The 21,479-nt window shown below is 43.6% G+C and overlaps 1 protein-coding gene across 6 annotated transcripts in view; it reads right to left on the bottom strand.

The window, feature by feature from the left end:
• The window catches only part of LOC149322921 (serine/threonine-protein kinase WNK3-like), a 136,313-nt gene that overhangs the window by 38,482 nt on the left and 76,352 nt on the right, over positions 1-21,479 (bottom strand). For 5 of the 6 annotated variants that reach the window (XM_089484767.1, XM_089484761.1, XM_089484753.1 and 2 more), the window contains exons 5-10: positions 20,030-20,187; positions 18,405-18,493; positions 16,854-17,073; positions 14,581-14,869; positions 11,935-12,128; positions 480-3,755 (exon numbers count right to left, since the gene is read on the bottom strand). In XM_089484767.1, coding sequence (XP_089340893.1) covers positions 480-3,755; positions 11,935-12,128; positions 14,581-14,869; positions 16,854-17,073; positions 18,405-18,493; positions 20,030-20,187 — 4,226 coding nt within the window. Of the gene's footprint in view, positions 1-479; positions 3,756-7,339; positions 7,499-11,934; positions 12,129-14,580; positions 14,870-16,853; positions 17,074-18,404; positions 18,494-20,029; positions 20,188-21,479 lie in introns of all 6 variants that reach the window. The other variant, XM_089484788.1, reaches the window with a different exon arrangement.

Raw genomic sequence — 21,479 nt, 5'->3', positions numbered from 1 at the left:
TTCCATCTTTACTGGCTTCTTGGAGTCTTTTGTGTGTTGTGACTCTCCTCAGTTCTCCTCCTCCATTTTTTGTTGATTTTGTTCTGGTTTCTTTGAGGTGAGTTGCCATTAACCCCTTTGTACTCATTGAGTGTGTTTACTGCTCACATAGTGCCAGGCAGTTAGTTAATTACATAAGAAGCCTTGCTTAAAAGCCCCTCACAACCCATTTCCTCATCTCTTGGCTTCTCTTTCTCCATCCCCACATGCTGCCTATCATCCTTTCTTCAGTGGGTCAGTCAAATTCCCTACAAATCTCATGACTCATTCTGAAAACAAAAACCCAACTTCAATAACAAATTCATTAATGTAACCCTCAGAAGAATTTTAATTATACATATTACTAGAAATAAATTAATTTTCTCATTTGTAATAAGCAACATTAACAAATTAATTTTCAAACCTAACATCCCAAGTTCTGGTTTGAAGAACAGACATACCTGTGGGATATCTTGTCCTTGTACATGTTCTTGTTTTGGTTGTATCAATGAATTAAGTGAAGCTTGCTGATTCAGGGATGCCACCAGAGGAGGCACCTGGTTCTGAAGGCCCAACTCTCCTGTGAATACTGATGTTTGACACATTGGCTGCTGTTGAACATATGCTGGCTGCACTGCAGTAAATGACTGGTTATTCTCAGCTGGCTGAAATGCTTGGGATGGTTGGATGAGACTTGTGTTGGGCAGGAGCTCTGACACTTCTGGTGGTTGTTGGACTCCGTAGGCTGGTTCTGACTGTTCTGGTACAGAAGATGCCATCTGTAACATGCTTGGAACTGACTGAGGGATGGTGACTTGTTGCGGCTGAGGAACAGAATGCTGGTTGAATTCCTGATATGGAGATTGTGGCTGCATTTGTGGTACAAAAGATGGTTGAGATGGGACAAAAGGGGTTTGCAATTCTGGCTGTTGTTTTTCTGCAGTCCTGTGCATCACATGAGGCGATTGCTGGTGCCCTAGGCTGCTATCTTGCTGGATCAGATATGTTGGTGGCTCAGACTGGTGTAGCTCTGAAGGATAGGAAAGGACCTCCCCTGGTTGCGCCAAGCAAGTCTGCTGTTCCAAGCAGTCAGTGCCGCCATCCTTCATCATATATAGTGATTGCTCAGGAGAGTGTACAGCAAAATTTGGCTGATCTGTGGCCTGTACAGTTAGGTGAGACTGCTGCATTTCAGGAACTTGAGTAAGATATGGTGGTGGCTGGGTTCTGAATGTGGCCTGTTGCCCTTGGGGGAAAGGCTGCACTGGGTATGTTGCTGGTTCCAAGGCCTGTCCTGAATAAGCCCCAGATGCTGGATAACCCAATTGCTCTGGGCAGTGAGGTTGATCTGGGCCCTGCATTTGGTATGTGACATGCACCTGGCATGCAGCTTGCTCTGGGGCCTGCTGTTGGTTTGTTGGCTGTATTTGATATGCCAGTTGCTCTGAAACTGGTAGCTGGTGTGAGGGCTGAACTTGATAGCTTAGTTGCTCTTGGGCTTGGAGATGATATTGATTCTGCATGGAATAAACAACTTGTTCTGGAGTTGAACCAGAAAGCTCAGAGGCCTGCTGCTGCTTTTCTACATCTCTCTGAGGTGCAACTGGCAACTGCTCTGTAGAACTAGAAGGGAGAACAAGCTGCTCCTGTTGTGACTGCTGAACAGGCAAGTGGAATAACATCTGTTGCATTACACCAGGGTGCTGGTCTGTGGACTGGTGAATCTGAATAACTTGCTGTTCTTGCTGAGATAGGGATGACTGCCCGGGAGTACTTACAGGCATTCTTGGATACTGTGAGCACTGTTGTGTTGGTGCTGCTGGCTGCAGTATGTTAGAGACCTGATGTATAGATGCAACCTGCTGAGGCTGTTGGAAGGAGCTAACTTGCTGGGGAACTTGTGGAGAGTGTTGAATGGAGCCCATTTGCTGGGGAGCTTGCTGAGACTGTTGCATGACTGATGTTGTCTGGAGATGTTGTGTGGATACCACTTGTGGAGGAACCTGCTGGGCCTGCTGCATGGAAACCACTTGTTGGGGTATTTGCTGGGGTTGCTGCACTGAAGTCAGCGACTGGGGAACCATTTGGGATTGTTGCATGGATGCCACTTGCTGGGGAACTGGCTGGGGTTGTTGCATGGACACTATTTGCTGGGTCATTTGCTGGGGCTGCTGCATGGATACCATTTGCTGGGGAACTTGCAGGGGTTGCTGCATGGACACCACTTGCTGCAACTGCTGGGGAACTTGCTGGGGCTGCTGCATGGTTGCCACTTGCTGAGGAACCTGCTGGGGCTGCTGGATGGCTGCCACTTGCTGGAAAACTTGTTGTGGTTGCTGCATGGACACCACTTGCTGTGGCATTTGCTGAGGCTGTTGCATGGCTGCCACTTGCTGAGGGACTTGCTGGGGGTGCTGCATGGACGCCACTTGCTGTGGCATTTGCTGGGACTGTTGCATGGCTGCAACATGCTGGGGGACTTGCTGGGGCTGCTGCATGGACACCACTTGCTGTGGCATTTGCTGAGTCTGTTGCATGGCTGCCACTTGCTGGGGGACTTGCTGGGACTGCTGCATGGACATCACATGTTGTGGTATTTGCTGGGGCTGTTGCATGGCTGCCACCTGCTGGGGGACTTGCTGTGGCTGCTGCATGGATGTCATCTGTTGGGGAACTTGCTGTGGCTGCTGCATGGATGCTACTTGCTGTGGCATTTGCTGGGGGTGTTGTATAGCTGCCACTTGCTGGGGGACTTGCTGGGGCTGCTGAATGGATGTCATCTGTTGGGGAACATGCTGTGGCTGCTGCATGGATGCTACTTGCTGTGGCATTTGCTGAGGCTGCTGCATGGCTGCCACTTGCTGGGGGACTTGCTGGGGCTGCTGCATGGACACCACATGCTGTGGCATTTGTTGGGACTGTTGCGTGGCTGCCACCTGCTGGGGGACTTGCTGGGGCTGCTGCATGGATGTCATCTGTTGGGGAACTTGCTGCGGCTGCTGCATGGATGCCACTTGCTGTGGCATTTGCTGGGGGTGTTGTATGGTTGCCACCTGTTGGGGGACTTGCTGAGGCTGCTGCATGGATGTCATCTGTTGGGAAACCTGCTGTGGCTGCTGCATGGCTGCCACTTGCTGTGGCATTTGCTGGGAGTGTTGCATGGCTGCCATTTGTTGGGGAACTTGCTGGGTCTGCTGTATGGATGCCATCTGCTGAACTTGCTGCATGGCTGTCATCTGCTGGGGAACTTGCTGGGTCTGCTGTGTAGCCACCAACTGTTGGGGAACCTGCTGTATAGATGCTACATGCTGGCCCATTTGCTGGGTTTGTTGCATGGATGCCATCTGCTGGGTAACTTGCATGGGTGGTACCTGCTGTGGAATTTGCTGGGGTTGTTGAATTGGCGCAACCCCTTGTGGAACTGATTGCAGAGCTGAATTTGGTATATTACTAACAAACTGAACTGGGGGCTGTCCCTGTTGAACAGATGAATGACTGCCAGGCATGGAACTGGCAGAAGCATGTTCCAGTTCCACTGATCCTGCAGCAACTGAAGACTGACTACTGATTCTAGCAGGAGATGCCAGTTGTATACTGGCTGACAGTTGCTGGTTTGTTATCTGTGGAGCAGGTATACTCTGAGGGGAAGTTACTGTCAAGATCTGCTGAGGGACTCCCATCATGGATCCATCCAAAGTCTGTCCTTCTCCACTGTACGATACCTGGGAATCTGAAGGCTGGTGAGAAAAATATTTTTAAAAGGTGGTTAAATTAATCATCTTTGCACCTTTAGATCTTATCCTATGGGCTATTTCCACCAGCAAAAGAGTAAATTAAAACTGGCATCTCGGAAATAATTGTTATATCGACAGCAGCAAAATTAAGGGAATGCTGTATAAGTTAACAAACAGGAGTTTGTAAAATTCACTCACCTTGTCATTATTTTAATGCATTGAATGTGTATTGACATTACTGGTTATAGCGAGACAAGTGGTATTATTCTTACCCACGTTTGAAGTAAAAGGCTCAGGTGATCATAGAATCATAGCATCATAGAATCCTAGAGTTGGAAGAGACCCCAAGGGCTATCCAGTCTAATCCCCTGCCATACAGGAATACATAATCAAGGCACCCTGCAACGGATGGCTATCCAATCTCTGTTTAAAAACCTCCAAAGAAGAAAAATCCATCTCACTCCACGGTAGCGTATTCCACTGTCAAATAGCTCTTACTGTCAGGAAGTTCTTCCTAAAATTGAGGTGGAATCTCTTTTCCTGTGGTTTGAATCCATTTTTCCGGGTCCTATCCTCTGGAGCAGTAGAAAACATCTTCAATATGACACCCCTTCAAATACTTAAACATGGCTATAATATCACCTCTTAACTTTCTCTTCTCCAGACCAAACTTCCCCAAGTTCCCTAAGTCTCTCCTCATAGGGCATGGTTTTTCTAGACCTATCACCATTTTGTTTGCCCTCCTCTGGGAATGCTCCAGCTTCTCAACATCCTTTTTTGAATTGTGGTGCCCAGAACTGGACACAGGACTTTTTCACATGTGGAACTATGTGCTTCCATCCCAAAAATTGTTAAAGTGGTGCCATCCCACAAAAGCAAGAGCACAACAAGGAGTTAAAGGCACATTACTTAGGGTCAGATTCGAATTTGGGTATCAAAAGGAGACAAACAAATCCCCATTGCCAGCGTAGAAACACCCTTTCTGTGCATGCTCCAAACTGTCATTTCAACAAGTGCCCCCCCACATGCCCCAGGGAAGGAGGGAAAACCGGGGGGGTCCTCTTTGCCCCCAAAGCCCCAGAAATTGTGTGAGATGAAGGCAGAATGAGGCTTCCCTTTGCAAACTCCATAAAACCACAAAGACGCACGCGCACACGCGCACACACACACACACACAAGAGAGAAAGAGATAGAGAGTGAAAGGAGGGGGCTGAGTCCATAAGCCTGCCTGATTCCACAGAGGGCTGATACTCCCCAATGCCCTCCTTTTACAGGACATGTCCTCCATTTCTCCCTCCATTTCTTCAGGAGGAATGCCAAAACGTCCTCTTTCTGCCTTCCCCCAGCAGCTGATTAGAGGCTGCAAAGAGGAGGAAAAGCAGCCAGGCAAGGCTAAAGAGGGGAGTGTGTGTGTGTATCTCTTTAAGAAGAGAGCATTTCCCCTCTTTGGCACAGCAAGGCACCCTGGGAAATGAAGGCATCTGCAGGCTTGCATTTTCAGACAGCTGGCATTACACGAAGAGAGTGAATTTGCAAGCAAAATGGACATGCAAATCCAGTAGTTTTATGAGTTTGCTCATTTCTTGATTCACCTCACATTCTCCCTGGATTCTGTCTAGATTGCATGCAGCGTCATGTGATAAGCAGCTGTGGAGTTGTACCTAATACTCTGGATGAACCTGCATTGCCCCCACTTTAACCTTCCAATTTTCCTCATGTGATAAAGTTCACAATATTCCGTGTGAGGCCTGACCAAAGAAGAATAGAATGGCACTATTACTTCCCTTGATCTAGATGCTATATTTCTATTGATACAGCCTAGAATCACATTGGCTTTTTTAGCTGCCACATCATACTGTTGACTCATGTACAACTTGTGGGGACAGGCTACTTTTTTGCATTTAAAGTATTTTTAATATATATAAAAATCTTGATAAAGTTTAGCTCCGTTTGAAGGTTCATTTTGCAGGAATCCATAAACCTTAATTTTATTCTGGAAGCCCAGCCTTTGTATTTAAACTTGTCACAAGTCTGGCTGCTGAGAACGAGACTATGAGGAGCACACACACATACCTCTCCTATGAGGAAAGAGTCAAGTTCCTTCTCTCCTAACAAATGCACTCTCCAAGATTATTCTTTTATAAAAAGGATACATTTATTTAGCAGATCTGTAGGCCTGCATGTATCTGTGCATAGTCTGGAAAGCTACAACATTCAATAAAGAAAGAGTTGGGTTTAGTTCCTATAGCCTTCTGTCCTATTCAGTTATCAGAACCAGGAAGGTAAAACAGATTCCAAGATCACTTTAAAAAATAGAATCAGAGATGAAGAGCTTTCTCTTTCAGCATACTGAGATACATTATGAAATGTAACTTTCCTTTAAATGCAAGCATTCTTCCTATCCCTAGTGATCCTATTCATATCTTTGCCCCCAAACCTAAAAACCACAAGTAACAGTCTTCTCCTTACTAACCACACTAACTTGTTTCTAGACTAAACTATCAGGTGGGATTAAAACTGACACATTGTAATCTCCTAAATACCCTAAAGACACCATATCCCATTAGATCTTGGATGCTTAGCAGGGTGAACCCTGGTTAGCACTTGGATGGGAGACTGCCACCAAATACCAGGTGCTGGTAGAGGAAGGAACTGCAAAACCACCTGTGTGTAATTCTTACCTAAGAAAACTTTATGAAATTCATAGGGTCACCATAAATCGAGAGGTGAACTGAATGTGCACACACATACACATAATCTCTTCCAGCATAATCTCTTCCAGCAGTATAACCTGAATACTTGAGGAATGAAGCAAGTTTAAACATCACAACCAGGGGCAAAACATAGTCAAGGAGGGTTAATTTTCAGAGGCCCTTGATCCTCAGCTGGTTTCCCCCCTCCCCCCACCACTTTAAAAGTGTAATTAATTGCTCTAAAAGTGAAATAACATCACCATTATTCTGGCCTTCTAGAGTGAGATTAACTCAGAACACTTTTTGTGGGGAGAGAATACAGCCTGATAGTTGGTGGCAACTCAGCTTTGCTTTTATCTACCAAATTGTCAGGTGTCCCATCTAAGATTTTGACACTAGCAAATCAAAACACTGTTTAGTAGGAATGGAAAGAATATTTTAAAATTTACCAAAACTTGTTTAAAAAAGGTTTTCTCAAGTGTCAGGAAACCCTACCTAATGAGGGGAATTCTAGATTGACAAAAATATTTGCAGTTCAAGACTTATTCAGTGCAATTCCAAATTTGGAATGTCACTATAGGTATAGGCAGTTGTGAGTACACTGCTCAGTGGCTAAACTGCGCCTAAGAGACACTACGGCTGCTGGCACACTGCAGAATTAATGCAGTTTGGCACCACTTTAATTGCCATGGCTCCATATGGAATTCTGGGATTTGCAGTTTGTTGTGGCACCAGAGCTTTCTGACAGAGAAGGCTAAATAGCTCACAAAACTACAACACCCATAAATCCATAGCACTGAGCCAAGGCAATGAGAACGGTGTCAAACTGCATTAATTCTGCAGTGTAGAAGCAGCCTATGAATGATTGAACAGATTTTAACTGAAGGTCCTTGCCATCCTTGATGTGAACTGCTGCACTGAAATAGGAGATGCTTGGGGTTGGGGGACTGCAGGGGGTGCCAAGATGTGGGTAGGCAAAGCTGAAGGCTGACTCAGGATGAGGGGTAAAACATTTGGATGGGCCACATTTGCTGGCTGCTGCTGCTGCTGCATCTGTTTTAAAAAAGAATTAATAACTATCTGTTCTTAGAAAAACAAAGGAATTGTCTATGCTTCAGCTGCCTTGGTCTCATCTGCTCTGTCAGCAGCCTCCTGTGACATGTTCTTTTGGGAAAATGAGACTATTTCCTGAGATGTGCTCTCTGTAGCACAGATTGTGTGTCCAAAAGTGAGTTCATGAATAAACCACTATAATAGCATCACTTACTGTAGAATCCATCAGATTATTTTAATGCACAGAAGGCTTTAATCTGCTTCTTCTTCTTCTTCTTCTTCTTCTTCTTCTTATTATTATTATTATTATTATATTTATAAAGCGCTGTAAATTTGCACAGCGCTGTACATAGAATGGATAAAATCGATAAGAATACCTATGGAAAGGCCAGCCCAGTTTTGGTAGATTTTTTTTTATACAGTAATTGATTTTTTTATTAAACTCTAGGGTATTCAGAGCAGAAATAACATGGTCCACGCTGGTCTAAGGCTGACATCTGGCCATAGCTGATAAAATGTGAGTTTAAACCTTCTCTCAGATCAAACCCTCTAATCTTCTCTAAAATTATTATCTCAAGTAGCTTCAGATTGTCAATTAGTGAATTAGCTCCAACAGGCCTGCCTGGAAGAAAACAATCCCTCCCTTCATCCTCCATCTTGAGGGAGAGAGAGAGGCAGGCTAGCTCCACCAGGCCTGCCTGAAAGAAGACAGGCCCTCCCTTCATCCACCATCTTGAGGGGGAGAGAGGCAGGCTAGCTCCAAGAGGCCTGCCTGGAAGAAGACAGGCCCTCCCTTCATCCGCCATCTTGAGGGGGAGAGAGGCAGGCTAGCTCCAAGAGGCATGCCTGGAAGAAGACAGGCCCTCCCTTCATCCGCCATCTTGAGGGAGAGAGAGGCAGGCTAGCTCCAAGAGGCATGCCTGGAAGAAGACAGGCCCTCCCTTCATCCGCCATCTTGAGGGAGAGAGAGGCAGGCTAGCTCCAAGAGGCCTGCCTGGAAGAAGACAGGCCCTCCCTTCATCCGCCATCTTGAGGGAGAGAGAGGCAGGCTAGCTCCAAGAGGCCTGCCTGGAAGAAGACAGGCCCTCCCTTCATCCACCATCTTGAGGGAGAGAGAGGCAGGCTAGCTCCAAGAGGCCTGCCTGGAAGAAGACAGGCCCTCCCTTCATCCACCATCTTGAGGGGGAGAGAGGCAGGCTAGCTCCAAGAGGCCTGCCTGGAAGAAGACAGGCCCTCCCTTCATCCGCCATCTTGAGGGGGAGAGAGGCAGGCTAGCTCCAAGAGGCATGCCTGGAAGAAGACAGGCCCTCCCTTCATCCGCCATCTTGAGGGAGAGAGAGGCAGGCTAGCTCCAAGAGGCATGCCTGGAAGAAGACAGGCCCTCCCTTCATCCGCCATCTTGAGGGAGAGAGAGGCAGGCTAGCTCCAAGAGGCCTGCCTGGAAGAAGACAGGCCCTCCCTTCATCCGCCATCTTGAGGGAGAGAGAGGCAGGCTAGCTCCAAGAGGCCTGCCTGGAAGAAGACAGGCCCTCCCTTCATCCACCATCTTGAGGGAGAGAGAGGCAGGCTAGCTCCAAGAGGCATGCCTGGAAGAAGACAGGCCCTCCCTTCATCCACCATCTTGAGGGAGAGAGAGGCAGGCTAGCTCCAAGAGGCATGCCTGGAAGAACACAGGCCCTCCCTTCATCCACCATCTTGAGGGGGAGATAGGCAGGCTAGCTCCAAGAGGCATGCCTGGAAGAAGACAGGCCCTCCCGTCATCCACCATCTTGAGGGAGAGAGAGGCAGGCTAGCTCCAAGAGGCATGCCTGGAAGAAGACAGGCCCTCCCTTCATCCACCATCTTGAGGGAGAGAGAGGCAGGCTAGCTCCAAGAGGCATGCCTGGAAGAAGACAGGCCCTCCCTTCATCCACCATCTTGAGGGAGAGAGAGGCAGGCTAGCTCCAAGAGGCATGCCTGGAAGAAGACAGGCCCTCCCTTCATCCACCATCTTGAGGGAGAGAGAGGCAGGCTAGCTCCAAAAGGCATGCCTGGAAGAAGACAGGCCCTCCCTTCATCCACCATCTTGAGGGAGAGAGAGGCAGGCTAGCTCCAAGAGGCATGCCTGGAAGAACACAGGCCCTCCCTTCATCCACCATCTTGAGGGGGAGATAGGCAGGCTAGCTCCAAGAGCCCTGCCTGGAAGAAGACAGGCCCTCCCTTCATCCACCATCTTGAGGGAGAGAGAGGCAGGCTAGCTCCAAGAGGCATGCCTGGAAGAAGACAGGCCCTCCCTTCATCCACCATCTTGAGGGAGAGAGGGGCAGGCTAGCTCCAAGAGGCATGCCTGGAAGAAGACAGGCCCTCCCTTCATCCACCATCTTGAGGGGGAGAGAGGCAGGCTAGCTCCATCAGGGCTAGGCTGAAGAAGAAGAGCCCTCCCTCCAGTCCATCTGCCTTGGTCCAGGCCTCAAAGAGAGAGAAGAACTGCTGGACCTGATTCCCTCCCCCCCTCACCATTCCCTTCTCCTTTTGTGTCGTGTCTTTTAGATTGTAAGCCTGAGGGCAGGGAACCGTCTATTATCCCCTTTGTTGTAAACCGCTCGGATTCCCAGTGACTGGGCGGTATATAAATAAATCCTATTATTATTCATTTTTGCAAAAAACAAACCTACATTAAATTATGAACAGTAAGTAGAATGTAAATTCTGATAAAAAGTATCTATCTTTCATTATCTGTCTCTCATTTCAATGCTCACAAGTCCATTCAAGTAGTTTGGGAGAATCCCAACCACCACAACTTTGCAAATTTCCTATCAAAAGATCCTACAATAATATACCGTTGTCTTACTCATCAAGAGATAGAAAACTAGAATCATAGAGTTGGAAGGGACCACAAGGACCATCCAGTCCAACCCCATTCTGCCATACAGGAACACTCAATCAAAGTATCCCCAAGACATGGCCATCCAGCCTCTGCTTAAAGACCTCCAAAGAAGGAGACTCCACTACTCTCCAAGGGAGCCTGTCAAACAGCTCTATTGTCAGGAAATTCTTCCGACTGATTAGGTGGAATCTCTTTTCCAGTATTTTGAATCCATTGCTCCAGGTCCTGTTTGCTGGAACATCAGAAAACAAGCTTGCTCCATCCTCAATGTGACACCCCTTCAAATACTTAAACAGAACTATCATATCACCTCTTAACCATCTCTTTTACAGACCAAACATACCCAGCTCCCTAAGTCTTTCTTCATAAGGCATGGTTTCCAGGCCCTTCACCATTTTAGTCACTTTCCTTTGGAAATTCTCGAGCTTGTCAATGTCCTTTTTTAATTGTGGTGCCCACAACTGGACACAGTTTTCCAGGTGAGGCCTGACCAAAGAACAGAGATGATTGCTGTTCCTTACAGTCAGTTACGACTAGACATTCGTGCTCGAGCTTCTTAATATCCTTTTTGAATTGTGGTGCCCAGAACTGGACATGGTATTCCAGGTGAGGCCTGACCAAAGCAGAATAGAGTGGCACTATTATTTCCCTTGGTCTAGACACTATACTTCTATTGATGCAGCCTAAAATCGCTTTGCCTTGTTAGCTGCCGCATTGCACTGTTGACTCATGTTCAACTTGTGGTCTACTTGGACACCTAGATCCCTTTCACATGTAGTCTTGTTCAGCCAGGTGTTGCCCATCCTATATCTATCCATTTCATTTTTTCTACGTAAGTGCAGTATCTTACATTTCTCCCCGTTGAATTTCATTTCATTAGTTTTGGCCCAACCTTCTAATCTATTAAAGTCATTTTGAATTTTGATCCTCTCCTCTGGGGTATTAGCTACTCCTTCTAATTTGGTGTCATGTGCAAATTTGTGCAGGCGAGTTCTCCAGCACAAAAAGATGTGTAGACAAACACCAATCTAGGAATCACATGTCACTCCCCCCAATCCTCCCAGTTATCAGATTAAACAAAGATTTGCAGAAATGGTGCATATGCAACTCAAGAGTAGGAAACACTTCCCAGATGTCCATCGGAGAGGGAGAAATATTTTACCACTCATAACTTTTTAAGTTTTTCTAAGTACATCTCAAGTGGAAAACTTTCAAACTTTCACTTGTTGAAGAACTACTATCATCATATCTCACTGTGCTGGCTTGCCCAGGTAATGGACACTGGAGTTTAACAACTTCTGGAGGGTCACATATTTTCCAGCGTTATTGTACAATATATGCTTGCTGGATAGCCCACCTGCTTGTTTTCCTTCATCCCATGCTACATTCTCATAGTAACAAGCTGAACTAAATCACACTCAGGGGGAGTTCACACTTACTTTTTGTCCTGATGAGATCCACACAGTGATGCAGTATTGGATCAATGTTCCCACTACGTTACCCATGCCCAAATCTCTACGTGCCATTTTAGCGACATGATGTGTATTTAAGAAAAGTATAGGCCACTTACCCCTGCTATAGGCTGGAAATGTCCCATCAGCTGCTGAGAAGTATAGATGGGCCCTTGAACACTGTTTTCAGCTTGAGAGAGGCTAGGAGCTTGCTGGGTGCCCATCATCTGCTCTGAAGAGAAGGGAAGGCTATGTTGGCTGGAGGCATCTGACAATATCACTGATCCTGTTCCTCGGTCAGATAAGCTGTCAGCTATATTAGGATGAGAGGAAAGATATGACAAAATATTATCTCAGTCAAAAGAAATCAAAAGCAATTTCTCTTTTTTTGCTACCATGGCAGGAAAACACTTGGATGCTTGCAATGGAACAATGGACTTTCAAGAAGCTACTAGGACCGAACATTGACTCCATGAACAACACACAACAAAATGTAGGTGGTCCAAGTGAAGGAAAGAAGGAACGACAGAGTGACCCAAGCTGTATCCACACTACAGAAATAAAACAATTTATCATCACTTTAACTGCCATAGCGCCATACTATGGATTTCTGAGATTTGTAATTTGTTATGGCATGAGAACTCTCTGAGAGAGAAGGCCTTATATCTGATAAAACTACAAATCCCAAAATTCAATGGCAATGAGAAATAGCAGTTAAAGCAGTGTCAAACTGTATTACAGTATTTCTGTAAAGAAATAATATGTAAGGATGCAGCTCTAATCTCTTTTTTCAAAATCTGGACTGTATCACGTCTAGCTGACCAAAATAAACTTTTTACATAGAACATCAGAGGTTGCCTTAAATCAGGTCCATCCCGTTCAGTTGGCATATGTTAGGAATGAAAACCTTTTCCTTCCAGATGTTTTAGACCTCAACTCCCATAAGCTCACACCAGCATGGTCAACAGCCAGGGTATTACGGTAGGTCTCTCTTTCCAATCTACAATGACTTTACAGGTGCTATAGGACTGCAATTCTGATCAATCACTGTCTGTGACTCCCAGCCCTACATGGAGATGCCAAGGATTGAATCTGTAACTTTCTGTATGAAAGGCATGTGCTCTACCTACCCCTACATGCTACAGATACTTATGTTCTCAAGCCTCTTTGGAATATAATTCCCAGTTTCTATTAGGAGCCAGTGTGGAGCAGTGGCTATAGAACTAAGCTTGGACTACAGTTCAAATACCCAAACAAAAGCCAAGATGCTCATTAGGTTACTCTCCTAGCTTAAGGAATCTTGAAGGATATTGTGAAAACAAAATGAGACAACCCTACATATCAGAATGAGAGCTATAGATAAGCAAAGCTGACATTTAGTTTAATTTCTGGAACCAGGTTTTTTGATCCAGCAATACAGTTTTCCCCCACCACCACCACCACCACTTAATTTTGTTCAGCACTAGCAATGATAAAAATAGGACTGAAGTTTCTTTGAAGAATGGCATACCCCTTGATGATAGCTCCTTTCCTTTTGAGAAAGACTGCATTTTTACTTTGAAAATGAAGGTTACTATAAAATACTCAAGTAATATTGCATTCTTATGCCAATCAAATGCTTAAAAGAAACACAAAACCGAAAAAGGTCTTATTTGTAATATAGTATAGTATATATAATAAACAATGAGATGTATTAAAATCTCTTGTTTTAACACTGTGAAATGGGACTTGACAGATATTTCCTCAGATGGTCTGCTTGTCACTGCCTGGTCAAAGGAATCATGAAGGAAAAATAAATCCTATTCTTTTTTCAATATTCCAAATTCTCCATCAGTTGCTCTGGAGGGAGGAACTACAATTCAGATGTAATTCCATGTGGCATCACTCTCAAGTGTCCACTTATCATATAAAACTGGTAGCTTCAAACAAAAGACCAGCAGGAGAAAAAGAGAGGGAGGGAGGGGGAAATAAAGTCATGGCATAACTCACCTACCAAAAGCTGCTTTTCTCCTAAAAGTTAAGAGACTCAGGTCCCTGTGTCTTAATTTTAAAGCAGAAAGAAGCTAAGGCAGGCAGCAATTTTGAGCCCAAAAATGGCTGGGAAAGAATTTCCTTCCCTGGCTTGGTCAGGCTTCAGTTAAAAGAAATATGGAATGAAATTTTAAGTGTCAATCTCCACCAAGATTATGAAAATAGGTTCTCCCCTCACCCACATTATTTTCACCCCACTGAGTTCCACTCATGGGATTAAGTCAAGAAGCAAATCAAATAAACATTGAAGGCTATTCTTTGAGTAGCAGAAACAATGTACTCTGATCTCCCAGGACCACACAGAGTGTAACCTAAACATCACAAACTTTACTTCCAAATTCAGATTGGTTTAATCCCTGCTAATGGGTTTTTAAAGAAGTGGCCAAAATCCACGCCAGTCAGACTAATGCTGCTGCTCAAGCATAAATGTTCAAATAACTGTATAAAATGAATTTATTTCAGAGATGAGAACTGACATAAGGCTCCAGGACCCCATAATGTACACAGTCTTAGCCAACAATTCAGATTTGGAATATGGCCACAGAAATATATCACAGTTTCCAAGCTAACTGCCTTCTGATAAAGCAGCAAATAACCAAACCATGAACTCGAAAATAGTGCCTCATGGGGCCATGCATCTGGCTAAACCATACTACACTCAGGTTCATCCTTTATCATTTGTCTTATTTCAGCACGGAATCTGGGAAGAAAATGTGCCCTTGGTTGCTCATTACCAGTGATGGAGGAACTGTGCGGCATTTGTTGAAGGATATGCTGCCGGACATGTTGATCAACCTCTGTTTCTTCACACTCTGTCTTATTCTGCTGGGAAGCAGCAGTGAACGATGAACCTTGTGGCTGGAGCAGAGGCAAGCCACTTGGCAACTTGCTTTGAGAGTCCCTCCTCTCCTCCAAGTAGTCCACCTGCCTTCTTTCTCGGGTTTTCTTAATCAGGGCAACACGATCCCGAATGGATTTAGCCACAGCTTTGGAGTCACTTTCATGGAAGAATCCTGACTTTACCTGTACATGAAAAAAAGAACAGATTCCCATCTTTTTAGTATCATTCTGTCCTTCCACCACTCAGCCTATTTTACACCCAGAAGATGCCTTTTTGAGACAGGAAATAAACTGGAACTTTAATTCTGGTCTACTTTTTGTTATAAAAAGTCCTCTCTTGCACAGCTCACCCACTCCCACAAAACATGACAATACTGGTTCTCAAAAACCATAACATTTTTTTTATTTTTTATGTTTTGGTGTTCAAATATATTAGGAAAAGAGAGCACAGTGGGCATTGGTGCTGACCTCCAAGGTCATGCTGGGAGTCAGTGCATCTCACCAACCCATGGCAGTTGCCTACACCAACCTAAGAAATACACAGAGCTATGCCTTCAAATAGAGTAAATGACAAGCCATTCACACATAGCTGCTAAGTAAAACAGTCAATGGGGGATATTCTTGTCTGTCAGCTACACAGCAACTATTCAAATCTAGTAAAAAAGCCAAGTGGGGTATTATGAAGGATCGAAGAACACAACATTATGGCTCTACTCCATAAGAAGCAGAACAACGTTTTGAGACAATTCAGAAAATGTCTTGGCTTGTGGGTGGGTGATGCCTAAGCAGTACTCCCTTCTCTCTCTCTCTCTCTAAGAGAGAGAGAGAGAGAGAGAGAGAACAGATGCACTGCTATGACTCTGTCTAGTATCATCAGCCATCAGCTGTTACTTGTCAAGTTGTTGTTGTAGCCAAATGTTTTGTGAAAACAAAACCAAGGCAACAGAGGCAGAGTGAAGAATCCACAGTTTAAACAGCTAACTTGGCCAAAGGATGATGAAGGAAGCAGAGCCATGAAAGAAACAGAGGAAAGAAGAGACTTGGCTACACTTACACAATATCCTTATTAGCTCCTGTTTGGCTTATAAACATATTGTAACTGTGTATAAAAGTGCCACTCTTGTACAATTCCCTAGCATCATATAGCTTCAGAGGCCATGCTAAGGGAAAATACTTATTTAGTTGTGAGAAGCTAACAAGTCCCTGTCTGAATTCATGCTCCTTCTCAAGCTGTACAAATATTCTGAAAGTTGAATGACTTTTAAGTAAAATACTCAGACTACCTTGTTGAATACACTGGATAAGAGGCTGAACAGTCATCCACCTGTTAGATCTAACATGCCTAAGAAACAGAATCAGCAACCTTCATGGGATTACCTGTTTGTGGTACTATGTAAATAATAATTATTATGTATTAATTTATTTATAAACACCTACTCTTCAGTAAAATTTTCATGTCACCTTAGAAGCTTTGAATAACAAAACACAAAATTACAAAGAGAAAATAAATCAGCAGAACAGTGTTGTTGTTGTTTTAGAAAAAATCCAATTCAGAATTAATATATATGACTAGTTCAGGCTACAGGGGAAAGATGTGATGTTTGGATACTCCCACAACTCTTTGTAGAAGTCTTCTTGCAGATAGAAAGCTAAAGGCGAGAGCCTAATGTATGTATGTGGGGGAGGATTTAAGTCAAGTGAACAGCCTAGGGACAGTGCCTCCTTCCCACCCTTTGCCACGACTTTGATCTAAACCTCACCCCTGGCTTATTTTCAAGAAAGAAGAAAAAATGTGGAGTGTCTTAGACATTGCACATTTCTTATACATTGACCCTAGCCTGCCAGAAAGACAGTTCTGTTTGATAAGAAGTCTCCATGGAATTCAGTTGGGATTGCTTTTCCATCATCCTCTTTAAGCAAGCGTGGGTTGAAAAATTATTTTCACTTATAGACCAACATTTGAAAATCTGTATTACAGAGTAGACAACTTTACCCACTGAAAAACATTTGGATTCTGTGGTGATTAGAAGAGGACTATGTTAACAGAAAAACAGCATAAAAGAGGGAATACTGTACAAAATGGAACAACAACCATGTTTTAAATAAGCCATCAGAAGTTGGTAATGCTGCCATATAACATGGAAAATCAAACAGTGGCAATGCTCACCATTTCACAAGCTACTTCCTCTGGGACATCTGTTTCCAGATTAAAACTGAACTCAATAGCTTCATTGTCTTTGTGTTTGCCTTTCAGCTTCTTGGGATCTTCCACCCAAAGTCTCAAAGCTAGCGAAGAATTCAGTCCATCATCATCTTCTGCAAGCTCCACTCTGAGTCCAGTGTCCTCAGCAAAGAAAGCATGGTTCAAGAGGTCTTTGATGGACAGCCTGACAGTTAAATAGAAGAGGACTTGTTGTTGTTGTGTGCCTTCAAATTCTTTCTGATTTATGTTGACCTGAGGAAAACCTATCACAGGGTTTTCTCAGCAAGATTTGTTCAGAGTGGGATTTGCATTGCCTTCCTCTGAAGCTCAGAAAGTGTAACATGCCCAAGGTCAACCACTAGGTTTCCATGGCCAAGCAGGGATCTGAACCCGATATGACTATAGCGGGTGAGCTGCTCTTCTCACATGTATTATAGTCCCTTAGGCCTGTTACAGACTGCCAAAATAAAGCTGCTTCGGGTCTCTTTGGAGGTATGCTGTTTAAATGATGCATGGGTCCTAAGAATCCGGAAGCTGCACCAAAGCTGCACTGCAGTGCTTAGGAATGGAGTGTGGCTTTGGCACAACCTCTGGACTCTTAGCCTGAAAAACCCACAAAAAAACAACTAATAAGAGATATTTCTTGGGGGAGGCATGCTCAATGGGCTGAAGACAGGTGGGAGCAGATTGAGGGAAGTCACCTTTTGTCCACTGTTAGAAGGCTTGGATGGGGGGGATTTTTCCTATTTTTTATAAGAAAAATCCCTCCTGTCCTCAAACTCCAGCTCTTTCTGTATGGGAGAGATTGGGAAAACTAACTTTATCAAGCTCTGCTTCTCTGAATCTCAGTCTTTACATGCTGAAAAGACATGGCTCCAATTCAGCAGGCTTTCAGAGAGAGCTGCGCAGATAGCTGCATTTCCCTTTCCTTCCCAAGATGATGCCACAGATTAAAATATAAAGGGAATAAAACAAAATAACTCTCCCACTAATCCTTCTCTCTTGGCCCAATTTACAAAACTCAGAATTAAGACATTTACAATCCCTCCTTCCTTCACACTAGAAAGTTTAACAGAACCAAGAAGTTCTGTCACACTGTTTCAGAACTACCAGAGCCCATGGTCTTCAGTGAACCAAGGACATATTCATTCTGGGATCCAAAGCCATCTGTTCAAAATGCAGACAAGAATTAATTCCTTTCTTTTAATTGGTTCTCTGTCTTTGAAACACTGGGTCTTTTGATTCTCCCCACACACAATGTCTTGCAATACACAAACATTTTGAACACTTTCCAGACTAACTCCAGTTTAGCCATATGACTTGTACTGTGGGAGCTTAATTTTCTTTAACTTCAAAAGAATGGGTGCAGGTGCTTTAAAATCCTGTATGAAGCAGGAACACTTTCTTTAATCAGACCCTTTGTTGCCAGTACTAACAAATTTCTATTAATACTCAGTCTACAATGAACAAATCAAAGGGATAGGATTGGGGACTTTACCAAATTGATCTGCCCACCTTTCCAACTTATTTTGCCGAATGCATCCTTCAATGATCTCTTTCACCTCTGGATCAGTCACCTTGTTAAAACTGGCAGGTTTAATACCCTAGGAGAGAAGGGATGCAGTTGTTAACCGATAATACCCAGTAGGCAGTCTCTCTGCTGCAACTAGAATAATTATGGAAAATCTCTAAATTACAGAGATGAGGCTCTTCCAAGCAGCCTAAATTAGTACAACTAGATTTTAGCCACAAAAACCCTGATCCTGATTGTGTTTATTTGGAAGTAAATAACAGATTTCAGTCCTGCAAACTGCAGCCATGATTTCTTTACTTAAAATCCTAGCAATTATTTCTGCTTGTTAGCAGGTTGGTCCTGTGAACTGGGGTGACCACAGGAATTCTGAATGGGTTTATGACTAGATTAAAAAAATCAGTCTTTCCACTGACCCTAATCCTAATTTCAACACACTGGAACTCCCACTGGGTAGAAAATACCACACAATTCACTCAATGCCATTTGTTATCTGCCTATATGAGGGCTAAAACTGTCTAGCTCTGGGCTGGATTTCAGCCTTGGGAGGAAAGCTTTGCATAAATACTAAGTTATTTTCATTATTATATCTTGTGAAAGTATCTATTGAAGAACCACTTTTGAAAAATCTTTTCCATACTATCTGGTACTTAACATTTTATGTAGCATTTTGCTACAAGCATAACTGAATATATAATGGTTAGTATCCTGGGAAAAACACATGTAAATTTCCCTAATGCTTCCATATGTCCTTTTGGGGGGACTGTGGACATTGATATTTCATTCCTCCCTTGGCAACATCCAAAGCCCTTCCCTTCTACTGACTTACCATAAAGCCTCTGGAACACTCCCCACACACAGCCATTCAATATCTCATGGAGAGCAGATAGGCTCAGAAAAGTGCCTGGCAATGTCCCTGTAGCCAGACATGAAATGGTTATAGCATCACTGAGACCTTCAGAGGCGGGGGATGGGGGGAAGGGAGTTTCTGAGGCTTGTACAGTAAATCTGAGGGAGTAGTATGTGCTCAGCCTAGCATAGGTCTGCATGTCTATGCATAGGTCTACGCTACACTGAACCATACAGGATTGTGGCCAGTGCATGATGTATGTGTGAATATTTACTTTATGAATGCATGTACAATATAAATACTTTCAAAACAGATTACACCATAGATTTTGAGAATATTCAAACTGAGAAAAATGAAAGAGATGTTTTTAAAATGTGGAAGATGATTGAATGTATCCCAACTACCTATTTATATTGCACCTGGGATCAATATCCCCAAAAGAACTGGAGAAAAATATGGTTGACTCTAGGAGTCTGTTCTATTACATTTTTAGCCTAGGTCAAAAATCAAAAATTATATGCTTAACTTGCATGCTGTATCATCTGAACACCAGACAGCAATCTACACTTTTTGAGGAACGTAACATCTGAAAAGATCAACTTTTCTGGAAAGAACTCTGCAAAGTTGGGGGGAAATGTGACCCAACTAAGTTTAGCAGCTGCTTAGGGCAACAGGACCAGCATTAGTTATAACAGGCTTAGCTGCTTTAAGCTGCCAATGTACATGTTTACCCTAATGAAAAGTTAAATTTACACCTACACTGGTTACTTTTCTGTATATTTGAGCTGCATTCTGGCATTCAGAATAAGGGTACTCAGAAGTTGCCATCTCCAGCATGCACATTCCAAATGCATAGACATCCACAGACTCATCGTAATGTTCTTCATACATTTCGGGAGCCATGAATTCAGGAGTTCCTAAAATATATATATAAAAAAACATAATTGGTTTTCAATATACATGGTAGGTTGCTGCAATAGTTCATTTAATTTTTTTCAAGAGTGGGGGGGGGGGGGGTTCCCTTGCTAAATCATCTTAGATACCATGTGTAAAGGTAGATCTAAATCTACTATTAGATCTCTGGAAATCTGACAAGGTCTTTTCACTGAGAATTGTTTAACAATAACAAAAGAACAAAAGGCTTTCTCCTTCTCTTACAGTGCAATCCTTAACATGTTCATTAGTGAACACCAGCACATTCATTAAGATTTAAAACCTGGTGCAGGGGTATAGTTTATAACAAGGGTTGAAACAAACAGAGCTCTAAAATTGCAGGAGTGATTTGTGTACTGGACTGGGAGCTCAGTTCTGATATAGAAACAAACTCCCAGCTAAGCATTTCTGCAGAGGCACCCTCCTTTACTTACTTCTACATCTGTTCCCCTGTTAGGTTTCAGACCTGGGGTTGTAGTAAAAACAAACTGGAACATAAATACCACAAGTCTGAGTTCTGCCCATACTAACAGTAATAATTCTCCAAATGTGAATATTTGTGTAGCCAAGACACTGATATCATCCATTTACCAAATAGAATCTCTAGCAGGACTGCAGGAATTCCAAGATTTCCAGAAGTACAAAGAAAGATTTGGAAAAAAATTCATATGGGGAGTGGGATGGGGGAGGCCCCTCAAATTCTCTAATGAACACTGAACCTGAATCAATTCATTTCAAATGTGGTGCTGGAGAAAGGTTCTGTGGATACCATGAATTACTGAAGAGACAAACAAATGATTTCAAGAGCAAATCTCTTGAAACTCTCACTAGAAGCTAAAATGACCAAACTGAGGCTATTGTACATTGTATATCATGAGATGTCATGACTCACTAAAAAAGATGGCAATACTCAGTAAAGTGGAAGGCAGTAGGAAAAGAGGAAGATCAAATTACAGGCAGATAGACTCAATCAAGGAAAACACAACCCTCAGTTTTGAAAGACTTGAGCAAAGCACTTGATGTCTGGGGCTATTGGAGGTCTCTCATTCAAGGAGGAGTCATAGGTTGAAGTTGACTTGATTGCAAACGACAACTGATATTTGGGTGAAACTGGGCAAGGGAGCAAGAAAATGGAATAGATTATTCCAAAAGAAGGCATGCCTTTACACTAATATATTGCTGTGTGTTGTGTATGTGCATTTTTAACACAGAGTGTTAGCTGACCTGCCTTCCTATGAGAATGGTGAGATATAAATCAAATTAATGATAGTAGTAA

Source organism: Sceloporus occidentalis, unplaced genomic scaffold (genome assembly GCF_023333645.1).
Source record: "Sceloporus occidentalis isolate IW3139 unplaced genomic scaffold, rSceOcc1.0.p SCAF_1, whole genome shotgun sequence".
NCBI classification, from domain to species: domain Eukaryota; kingdom Metazoa; phylum Chordata; class Lepidosauria; order Squamata; family Phrynosomatidae; genus Sceloporus; species Sceloporus occidentalis.
This window is presented reverse-complemented; position numbering and strand designations above follow the sequence as displayed.